This window comes from Dendropsophus ebraccatus, chromosome 1, assembly GCF_027789765.1.
Source record: "Dendropsophus ebraccatus isolate aDenEbr1 chromosome 1, aDenEbr1.pat, whole genome shotgun sequence".
NCBI lineage: Eukaryota > Metazoa > Chordata > Amphibia > Anura > Hylidae > Dendropsophus > Dendropsophus ebraccatus.
The window spans coordinates 109,925,449-109,937,829 of NC_091454.1; the positions used below are offsets into that span (position 1 = coordinate 109,925,449).

Sequence of the window (12,381 nt, forward strand, 5' to 3'; positions counted from 1 at the left end):
GTGTACAGGTCTCTCTCTCTCAGCCAGGAGTGAACAGCCTGCATGCTGTTTGGTGAGAGCTGGGAAGACAGCCGCTGCTGGGGCCTGTTCACACCCCGCAATACTGCCGACTGAAGTGTCAGAGAGGTAACCTGCTTTTGTTAGTTAGCGCCCAGACGGGCAAGACCTTTTTTGTTTTGTTCTTGAAGCACAGTGTTGCTATATTTCTGTTACGGACTGTTTATGCTGAAAATAAACGCCAAGCTGTTGTTTTACAAGTCCAAGTCTGCTGTGAACTGTGTCCAAACACACCATCCCCCGGGAAGATCCCTACACTATCTATCTATCTATCTATCTATCTATCTATCTATCTATCTATCTATCTATCTATCAGGGAGGCACACACGCTGCTCTATAAGTGCACATATACTGGAGGAATTGTACTTCTATAGAAATATTTTTTCATACAGAGTCTCCTCTATTCCCATAGCAGGCATTGTGCATGTGCATTTAAATGAATAGCTACAGTAAACATATACATATACGCTGTTACTGCAGCAGTAAAGTGGAGAATGTGGTAACATCAGGAATTGCTTTAAATTACAAATGAAATGTGTTTAAATATTTAAATAGTTGAGCGCTGTATATTAAGGTAAGAAATCCTTCGGTGCAGATGGCAATGACAGGAGAGTATTGTACAATACATTGAATTTTCCATGTGCCGACTTCTTTTCATCTACAGAGAATATAAATACCTTCCTTCTCACTGTCATTCTAAAACAAACAGGATTTGAAACCTACTTTTACCATTATCCATTCACTGCACAGGTTTATTGAACTGAAAAATAATGTGCTTCATGCAGCCTTCCATAAGTGTATTCCCAATGCACTTGTGTTCAATTGCTTCATAAAATGCACTATTTTAAACATGCGGTAATTTTTGAAACATATTATCCAAGAAAATGAAAAAAAAAAAAAAAAAAAGAAATTTAAACAACAATTTTTATGTTTAACTTTCACTAAAGTTTCAATTCCTGATTTGGTGCAATGCCAGGGTTTCTATCTTATAAAATAGTTTTACTGTATATAGAGCAGGCATATTTGGCATATGCTAAGCTCAAGGAAAAGCCATTTGTACTTCTTGAGAAATACTTCCCCGGATGAATATTGATCCAATTCTTACAGACATTGCCCTGTAGCAGTGAGACAAATAATATGAATAACACTTATCTGGCGGTCCTTTTGAACACCTGAGCCATTCCCAAAAGAGACCTTAGTCTCCTCTGAGTTCTAAGCTATCTTTCAGCAACTGCATTTAGAAACAGGCAATAGATTTTTCCACAGTACTTTTTTTTTTTTTTTACAATAATTTTTATTCCCTTCAACAATTTCTCTATAATGTAGATAATGCATGATAAAATGGAATTTTATTTAATTCAGTTTACGATTATTTGTTGCGGATTGCTAATGGACAGTCTAGACAAGGATATGAAAAGACAAGATAAAATAAACAGTAGTATGCTGAAAGAGTGCCACGCAATATTGGCAAAAGATTAAAAATAAAATGTTATTGTATAAACTAAATAATCCTGCTTAATGTATCAATTTCCAAAGAATCAAATTCATTAAATATGCTTTTTATATTTTCAGAATGGAGCATTTGGATGAGGCAGGAATTCCACTGGCCGCAGCACTGGATGATCATTATGAATTCTTATATGCCTCTGTGTTCTTTAATCTTGTATCTCTTTACACTCAGTTCACAATAGATATATTTGCACAGTATTAGTTCACATGTGATGTACATAATTTCATTTCATTGTTGTCTATGCCTTTTCAGGTCGGCCATGACTTATTGTTGGGCTCGAGTTACTGATGCCATCTTGCCTCCAGAGGTACAAGTGAAAGCGCCTATATGGCAGAGCTCTGGCCTGCTATCCCCAAACCTTGAGCATTCAATTGACTGAATTGAGACCCACTGAGCATGTGTAAGGTTATTATGGGCCCACTATATGTGTGTTTACTGTAGCCCAGCACCCCAAAAAAGTTATGGACACTGGACTCTATTTTGAGGGTCCTTGGCCACAACTTAAAGGGTAACTCAGGATCGTGTATTGATTGGGTAACCCTGACCTCTACTGAAGCTTGTGAGCTGGTTACCCTAATCTACAGACATACAGTGGGACCATTTTATCTATTTTTTGTGTCCTAGATGCCCTATACCCTAGACCACTTAAGCATATTACTACCCGTTTAGTCTGTATGACTCAGGCGTATGGAAATAATATAGACATGGTGGCCGTACATTTATTTTAGCCCCTTTTATATAGTACCTTGTACTGTATGTCAGATCTCTTTATTCCTTTGCTCCTATAAAATAGAAAAAAAGCAGGGCTGCTCGCTAGTGTGGTTAGATTGTTTAAAAACTTATTAAGAATCATAACAGCTCTGCATTGCTGACCTTTACCAGTCATGCTATTTGGCATGACTAAAAGTACAGTGTGAAAAAGGATGTGGAGCAACTGCCACTCTCTGGATCATCCTCCTTGGGCCGGTAAGTAGATCAACAGGATGGAAGTAGACAAATGGATGGCTTCCAAAGGCGCTCATACCCTTCAGGACTCAAGAAAAGCTGAGTCCAATAAAAAATGGACAACACATTACATGGGTGCCCTCTTCATCAGAGACCTGATGGACATTGGACTCCGCTTTTCTTGGATCGTGAAGACTATGGGGGAGATCTATTAAACATGGTGTAAAGTGAAACTCTCAGTTGCCCCTAGCAACCAATCAGATTCCACCTTTCATTCCTCACAGACTCTTTGGAAAATAAAAGGTTGAATCTGATTGGTTGCTAGGGGCAACTGAGCCAGTTTCACTTTACACCATGTTTGAGAAATCTCCCCCAAAGAGCGCTTTTGGAAGCCATCCATTTGTCTACTTCCATCCTGTTGATCCTTTGTTCCTGTAATAGTATTCTATAGTTTCCTTATAGTGGTCACTATTCACCTGTATGCTGGCACACAAATGAATATGAGACTGCAGTGTGCATCTAACTTATTGTATATGTATTGAATAAAGTTGAGGTTTTGTAACCATGTATTTACATTTGCACAATGTGTTTTAAGTGGAGGCCAGCTCTCTGACGTCAACAGGGGCCAGCCCACTTGAGACACTGTGATTTGCCACACTCCTTTTTGTTTCACATTTTTAGGTTCACTTAATGTAAGCATGATAACAACCTTTTATGGTTGAAAAATCACTTTCTGTACCTGGCATTATGCATAAACTTAAAGTGTAACTGTCATTTTAGGGTTATTTTTCAGAAAACAATAAATATCAATGGTTCAAGTAATTTTAAGAAAATCTGTAATTGGTTTTATTAAGCAAAATAGTTTCCTTCTGTACTCAAAAAGCAGTTTCCCAGCTCCCCCCCCCTCACTTTAGATGAAGCAGGATTTCTCTGTCCATTCTATCCTATGGAAAGGGGAGGGGTCAAGAGGAGGGAGTTGTGCATGGAGGACTGAAAACACTGTTTACATCCTTTCTGCTTATCTCCCCAAGCTGCTAGATAAGAACTGACCTTTCTGACCTGTGAATCCAGAGTTGAATGTGCCCAGACAGTGAGTAAACAGCTGGTATGTGTGTCTGTTCTTCCTGCTCACTCCTCTGCCTTGACCCCTCCCCCCTCTATAGGTTATAATGGACACAGCAGAACCTGTCTTCACTCTAAAGTCGGATTTGCCTGATAATGCACAGATAAGAGGTGAGAGGGTGGGGGAGAAAAAGCCTTTTGAGCTCAAAAAGAGGCTTTTTTCCCTGATAAAACCTATAACAAAGTTTCTTAAAATCCCTTGTACTATTGATTTCTGCAAAAAAACAAACAAAACAAAAAAAACAACAACATGGCAGTTACGCTTTAACTAAGTGTTAGCACTACACTTGGATGCTGATTTTACTTAACCCATAGGCGACCCTGGGCTTACCTGTATGTCCTGGGTGGCCTAGGGATGTTTAGAGCGGTGGCCCCACTCTAAACCGCCGTTTTCCCGGGTGCCGCTCGTAGCCCGGGACCGCGGCTATTAGCGGGTTTGGTCCGATCACCGTGCCCGCTAATTAAGTAATTGGATGCAGCTGTTGTCATTTGATTGCATTGGCACATTTTTATTAGAAAGTTGATCTTGTGTAATAGCAATGGTGGCTATAGTGAAACATTGATAACTGCAGATAATTTTGTGTAAAATTATACTGGTCCACTCCAACATAATATTTTAACGATGCATACTCAATGGCTTCTCCAGTCATAAGGGGGCATTTACAGTTTCTTAAAATAGCTTTAGCATTGTAGTATAAGAGCGATCTTTAGAGTTACCTCTTCCACCGTGTGAGGTACTGAATTAATAATGGTTAATTATATTACAAGTAAAAAGCACAAAAGCATTCTAAAACCCCATGAGACCACTACTGCAATCTAAGAAATGTTGGAATATGAATGAGTTGCTTTAGAAGAAAAGCTTAATTATATTTCAATATCAAGGTATGTGCCAATTATTTCAACAAAAAGTTAAAAAGTGATTTTTAATTTATTATTTATATTATTGTTATTACTATTATTATTATTACATTATAATGATATGTAAAGTGTGGGAACATGTACCAGAGTGACAAAACAGAATGTTATATTATTGTTACTCTATACACTGTTGAGCTATGTTCACACTATGTAAAAGTACGGCCGTTGTTATCGGCAACAACAGACGTACTTTATGCAGTGTGGAACATTGCCTACATTTCAGTATACGCTCCGGCCGGGATCCTGTGCAGCGAAGCAAATAACTGACACGTCAGTTTTCTGCGGCAGTAATTCAGTGAATTGCGCCCATAGGAAACCCTGTCAGTTCACACAATGAGGCGTGGCTCCGGCCGCTTGCTTCATAGTGTGCTGTGGGAGGTTCTGATGCGGGCGGGCGCGCGCTGATGCGCCTGCATCAGAACCCTGCGGCCGGAAAGATCATCTGGCCGGTACTTAAGTCCTGGCCGGGATGATCCAGGCACAGACTGGCTGTTACGTGACCCGGCCGGGTTACGGAACGGCCGGTCTCATACGTAGTGTGAACATAGCCTTGTAATGTAAATCCATGCAACATTTATTATGGCCATAATATTGTTATAGCTGTGGTTCTGGTTTTATAGTAAAACATCCTAAAAAAATTGATTTGTGCATTTTCATGGTATAGTTTTATTTTATTTTGGCAAATTTTTTGGTGTAAAATTCTGGTCAGTCCAAACCGAATCTTAAATGAACTACGCTAAAACAGCTAAACAATTGCAGCTGCAATAGTGGAAGAATTGGGAACCTTTTGTCTTGAAAACCTTGTACAAAATGTGCATTTTTTTAATAACCAAAAAGTGCTTTTTTATGTCCCATTAATTTCAATAGGAGAAGTGGCAATAACACAACTTTTAAAGCTGTTCTTAAAATAGAATGACATATGACTTGTTAGGAGCCTTTCTGTTTGTTTCAGGCATTAAAAAGTGCTTTCGTAACAAAACCGTTCAGAAAACCACATCAAAGACCACAACAAAAAGCGTGTTTTTGTATACGCAGCAAATACGCAACAAATACGCAACAAATACGCAGCAAATACGCAGCAGTTTGATGGTGAAGATTTAATGCTGAGTTCAGTTATTTAGATCTAATCTGCTGCGTTTTTGTTGCGTATTCGCTGCGTATCGCAGCAGTAAATACGCTGTGTATACGGTGTGTGGGTTTATACCCTTAAATACCTGTGTGAACAAGCCATTAGAGAGTATCACTATGGGAGGTAGTAAGTAGTGTAACAATGGTCTCAGTGACTTCATGCCAAACACAAACAGGCATAGGATTTATTAAGCCATTACTTGCCTCGTGAGAGGTTTGGCTGCATTATCCAAAGTGACCCCATTGGGCCTAGTAAGCAGTAGCTGTAGCACCACTCTTTTCGACTCAGTAGGGCCTAGAACAGCCAGTGGATGGTGGAAGCAGTAGGACTCTGTGAGCAGGCATGACTATGGGATCAACAACATCATCCCACTTGTCCGTGTTTTTGAAAGTGTGGTGAACAACATCATCAGCAAGGATTCCCAGGCCACCACTCCAAGGCTGAACATCCTCCTCCTCAACCATACTGGGCTGGGTGCAATCAAGTGGTGGCGCCTCCTCCGATAGTCTCTTTTCAACCATACTGGGCTGGGTGCAATCGAATGCTACTGCCTCCTCCTCCTCCTCCTCCTCCTCCTCCTCCATCAATTGTCTATTCTCAATCACACTGGGTCCAATACAGTACTATTACTGCTGCTGGTTCCACTGTCAAATGTCTATTTTCCACCCTACTGGGTCCAAGGAACTCTGTGTCCTATATCCCGTGTAATCACTTACACCCTGGCTAATCTTTTTTCACTATTTTTGCACTTTGATTTTTTCCACTTTTTTCATTGTAATAGCAACTGCAACTAAACAAAACTACACCCTATCAGACTCCCACTATTGTAGCTGCAATTATTCAGCCGTTATAGCAAGGTTCGTTTTAAAAACTTTTCAAAAGTTTGCTCATCCCTAAACATAACTTTATACCAAAGCATGGATTCACTACATTCATGAATTCAATTAATTTAATTATTATTTTAGTTTATGTGGGAAAAAATGTATTATGTGCTGGCTGCATTCTATGGAATCCCCACAGATGATCTTTCATGCCGCAGAGTTCTGTTGCGGGCGCATTTGAGCGCGCCCGCAACAGAACTCTCCACAGCACACTATGAAGCGGCCGCAGAAAACTGACATGTCAGTTTTCTAAGGCTCCGCAAGAGATCTCGGCTGGAACATATACTATGTGTATATGCTCTGGCCGGGATCCCATAGAAGATAAGGCAGCGTGTCCTTTCGTACAAAGTACGTCCGTTTTTGCCGATTGCAAGCACACTGATTAAACAAGCACAATGACCATATTTCACAAACAGAATGTCGCAATATGCATGTAGCCTCAGCTACTGGCAATCTTTCTGTTGTAAGTATAAAAATTTCTAAACTAGTAGAATACAATTAACCATCTTCTAAATATTTGCATTTTTGTCTAAAAAGAAAATTATAAATACAGAGTCAGGTTCAATAATAATGATAAATTGGTTTATTATATGACTATAAATAAGTGTTAATACATTTAATTTATGTAAACAGTACATACAGTGAACAATTAAGTTACATTAAGTTACATTACTTGCTTAACTCTAGAAGTATACTATAATATTTTAATTATAATTATATTATTATAATTAATTATATTTTATTTAATTATACTTTCTCCTTCTAAACTAAAGATTTTTTCCTACTTCTACTCATACATCTATATTTCTACTGACAGAAAAAGGTAGTAGTCACATGGAAGTGCATTACTTACATTGAGGTGTAGCTGGTTTGTCCAGTGTCCAATAACTTTGTATTCTGCTGTCTTATTCACTATTTGATACTGGTAAATATCATAGCGTCCAGGGGCATCACCATTTTCATTGTATGTGACTGGTGTGCCAGCACTTCCTAGAAGATAAAAAAAAAACAACAATTCTAATATTTATTAGGGAAAACATCAATAAATGAAATCTGTGTCATTATACACATAGATATTTTTCTATAAACATATATAAACAGAAAATAGATAAAAGTTGTAGAATTCTGTGAGTTTCTTACTGTATATCACAGAGGAGTTTACCACACCAAAATGCCAGTTTACCTTAGCCTTATAACCCTTCTTACTGCCTTTTGTAGATCTAGGCATAGTATTCAGGCGTTGTACTCATTAGTTTTCTCTGAACCCATACTTTAATCAAATGCAATCATAAAGAGTACCTGTCATTACAAAAAACTTTTGACGTCGCAAAGATATCACAAAGTATTTTGTACTTGTCTTGACAATAAAGATTTGAAGATTGCGCTAACTGGATGCTGTTGGACTCTTTGGATGATGTCAAAGAGATATGTAAAACATTTTTATTGGTCAGGGTCTGAATGTTCAGACAGTAAATGATCAGGAGAACGAGCCAGGAAAGGTCAATTGAGGCTCTGCATTATGTGACCTTGACAGCCACATAATGTCTATGGGGCAATCCAGGTCGGGTAGCACAGAGAGCACTCAGATCTCGCCCAATCAAAACTTTTCATGTCAAAAGTCTTTCTTTTCCAAATATAGGGACTCTTTAAATCCTGCTTCACTCCACAAGCTAAGTAGGCATGGGGGCAGATCTGCAACTCATGTAGCTTTGCTGCCTCTGCCCTCCTTCCAGTCTGTAACGCTGACACCCTAACTGTTGGGCTTTTTATTAAAGGGAACCTGGCACCTGGGCCAGAACCTACCCTACCCCTGGAAAAAGGATCATATACTTACCCTCTCCTGCCGATGCTGCTCCATATGCTGGTCCGCCACGGAGAAATCGCCACCCACTCATCTGCGCACTTAATATGCAACTGAGCAAAGATGAGTCCAGTGTCAATAGGAAATCACTGGAGCAGTGATTTCCTATGGACATAGGACTCTTTTCTGCTTAATTGCATATTGAGTGTACAGACAAGTGGGTGGCAATTTCTCTGCAGTGGGATTGGCATGCCGGAGAGGGTAAGTATATGATTCTTTATTCATTGGTAGGGTAGGATCTGCCCAAGGTGCCAGAGCGACAGGTTCCCTTTAAGTGCATTTTAATATGGGATGAGTGGCTGGGAGCAGGGCTCTACCTCCATACCTGCTTATTCAGCATTGGGTAGCAGTGATTAAAGTTGCTTTTTACCAAGCTTGTGGCAACATTTTCTGAACATTGTGCCTTACTGTACATTTTTAACCCCTTGCCTCTAAAGCCTGTTTTGGCCTTAATGACCAAGCCCATTTTTCAAAATCTGACCTGTCTCACTTTATGCTCTTATAGCTCAGTGATGCTTTAACATATGCTAGCGATTCTGAGATTGTTTTTTCGTCACATATGGCACTTTATATTATTGGCAAAATTTGGTCACTACTTTGTGTATTTTTTGTGAAAAACATCAAAATATCATAAAAAAATTGAAAAATTTGCATTTTATGAACTTTGAAATTCTCTGCTTCTAAAAAAAGGAAGTCATAGCACATAATTTAGTTACTAAGTCACATTACCAATATGTCTTCTTTATTCTGGCATAATTTGGTAAACATATTTTACTTTTTTAGGGTTTTATTGGGCTTAGAAATTTAGTAGCAAATTATCACATTTTTGCAAAAGTTTCTAAAACTGATTTTTTTTTAGGGACCAGTTCTTTTTTTTAAGTGGATTTATGAGGCTTGTATACTGGAAACCCCCATAAGTGACCCCATTTTGAAACTAGACACCTTAAAAAATTAATCTCTGGGTATAATGAGCATTTTGACACTACAGGGGCTTGAGGAAAGTATTCACCATTAGGCCGGTTTCACACGTAGTAACAGTGCGGGCGTTAAAATTTCTGTCCCGTACATCTCCGGGTGGTCTGGCGGCTGTATTTGAAAACCACTTACGGTCTTATCGTAAGAGTCCGGCCGTAGTGTCATGATGTGTCTTGGCTTGTTTGGCCCCGCTCAAAAGCATGTATTTGATTCATGAATCTGCCCCCGGGCCAAATAAGCACACCCACATCCCTATAAAATCTCCGCCCACTCGCGAAGTACGCCCATATGCTTGTAGTGTTTTGAATGGCAAAAAAATAAAAAAAAAGATGTCTGATGGCGCTAATAATGCGCCCTATGGGCCAGCCCGGCGTATGAGGCTGCGCCGCAAGCACCAGCTCGTGGTGCTTTCGATCCTGTGGAAGATGCGTAATTATTACCAGCGTTTGTGTGTAAGTCTCTATATATTTTTTTTTTTTTTTTTTTTTTTTTTTTTTTTTTTAAAGCTTTATGTAACTTATTTCAAACTAGCCTTACAAACTGTTTAGGCTTATAATCCGTAAAACATTGATTTAAATGTATTGTTTATGCAAGCTCCCTTAAGTACTGTTGACCAAAGGTCCTTAAATGCAACTGTGTAATAATTTTGTGACTAATTGAGATGTCTTAAAAATAATAAATGTAATTTTTTACAAATTCTTCTCAGAGGCAAAAAGACGCAGAGCAGCGCCGTCTGCAGGAGGTGGGACGGCGATATTGGGTCCACCCCATCAATGTTCGGAGGGAGACCCGGGGCCACATTGGTTGCCTGTATGATGATTTGCGACGGTATGTCGATTTGAATACATCAAAGTCGTCAAATCTTTGAATGTAATATTGCAAATGTAAAGGTTACTGTCCACAAATGTTTACCCCAAAGTCCATAATTTTATTATGTTTTTTGTTTATCCTTACAACGTTTGATGTTAATTTCAACATTTGTAAACCGTATGACATCTTCCTATGATGTGTGTTTGTGTGTAATATTAGTGATCAATATTTTTCTTAATTTGTTGCAGACATCCTGACAAGTTCCAGGACTTCGTGCGCCTGCCTATGGAGGCCTTTGATAATTTACTTTCCATTTTGACCCCACATCTCCAGAGACAGGACACCTACATGCGGAAATCCATCCCTCCTGTGGGACGTCTGCTCATAACGTTAAGGTGAAGATGCTTTATTTTAATGCGAACTATTTGTTCATGTAATTGTAGTGAAATCTAATATAGTGTTAAAATATGTAATAATTTAATATGTAGCTGAATGTGAAATAGAATCATAAAATACTATTTTTCATTTTTTCACAGATTCTTGGCGACAGGGGAGAGTTATGTATCGTTGCACCTCCAATTCAGGGTTGGTACGTCCACCATCTCTGGAATTGTGAGTTGCACGTGCGCCGTGATCTGGGAGCATTTGCAGCCCATCGTGATGCCCAGTCCGACCCGGGAGATTTGGTTGCAGTCAGCAGCAGGCTTTCAGTCTGTGGCCAATTTCCCCAACTGTATAGGGGCGGTTGATGGTAAGCACATACGTGTGAAGCAACCACCGCGATCAGGATCACAGTATTTCAATTATAAGAAATTTTTTTCTGTGGTCCTGATCGCGGTTGTTGATTCCACGTATTGTTTCCTTGCCATCGACGTCGGCTCCTATGGCAGTACTGGGGACTCCCGGGCGCTACTGAGATCAGAGTTTGGGCGGCGCATACTCTTAGATCACGTGACTCTACCTCCTCCCACTCCTCTTCCGGGTACCACGCATCCCGCTCCATTCGTCATGGTAGGGGATCAAGCCTTCCCTTTACTCAACAACCTGCTGCGCCCTTACCCACGGAGAGGGCTGGATGAACGGGGGAGACTATTTAACCGGAGGCTGAGCCGGGCACGTAACTTCGTGGAGTGCGCCTTCGGGATCATGACTAGTCAGTGGAGAGTGTTTACCACTGCCCTGCAGTTGAAATTGGCCACAGTTGACATGGTCATTAAAGCTGCCTGTGTTCTCCACAACTACCTTCGGGACTATGCTCCCACCCCGGAGGTGAACGTGGAGACACTGCCAGCTTTTAGTGCCCCTATCAACTATGGCCAAGGGAGACAACTCAACCGCGGGATAGTGGTCAGGAACCTCTTTGCTGACTACTTCATGACTCCTGAAGGCGCCGTGCCCGTGCCCCTTTCACAGCCTCCCTTATGAGCCACGGCCACAGGACTGATGTTTTCCCGCATGTATGTCACCTGTCTCTGGGATGTGTGTTTTTTTATTTTCTTTTGTTGTTTGAACCCGATGTATTGGTTGATATTTAATTTTCATTCTCTTTTTACTAAAACAAAAAATATATTTTCTTATTCGACTAAACAATGTGTCTGCCTTTTCAATGTATGTAAAACATGTTGTGTGTTCCCACATAGTAGTGTTCGAAAATACACATTACCTCACTCGATATACTACTGGCCAGTAATTATCGAGCATGGTCACATCATGCTAATGTTAATTGTATAGTCCTTTGAACCTAGTGTGCTGAAAGATTGATGTGATCAAAACATGTGCATTTCCTATGGAGTGACCAGCAGGGTGCGCACTATATGTCTAACTTTCTAGTGTGGGATATGTAACAGGATCTGATATCTTCTAGTGCCACAGTCCATCTCACTTCTTAACAATCACTATTAACACACCACATATATCCCTCCACACATCACCCAGGTGCGCCAGCTGGATGTGGTCTACTTAGGTTGCGGTTCAAAAATATTATTTTATCATCCATTTTTTTTCTGTAAAACACAGAAGAGTGTATTCAAAGATTAGAAATCTCGCTCTTTACTTGATCACCTGTTCCTTGTCTACAGTCATCTCCTGGATTTCTTATCCAAAATCCATCACATCAATCTGCCAGTGTAAACGCTACATTATGTAGTTTATTGTGTGTACGTTTATATATCCT

The 12,381-nt window shown here is 39.9% G+C and overlaps 1 protein-coding gene and 1 long non-coding RNA gene across 2 annotated transcripts in view; one reads left to right on the forward strand and one right to left on the reverse strand.

Annotated features, from left to right (window-relative positions):
- Nucleotides 1–12,381, reverse strand: part of GRM8 (glutamate metabotropic receptor 8) — a 628,898-nt gene that overhangs the window by 76,008 nt on the left and 540,509 nt on the right. Inside the window, exon 7 of the mRNA XM_069957605.1 lies at nt 7,416–7,552. Within this exon, the coding sequence (XP_069813706.1) occupies nt 7,416–7,552 (137 nt within the window). The remainder of the gene's footprint in view (nt 1–7,415; nt 7,553–12,381) is intronic.
- Nucleotides 10,132–11,018, forward strand: LOC138796962 (uncharacterized). Its single transcript, XR_011363862.1, has 3 exons — nt 10,132–10,226; nt 10,457–10,603; nt 10,745–11,018. It is a non-coding gene; the product is annotated as an uncharacterized lncRNA (long non-coding RNA).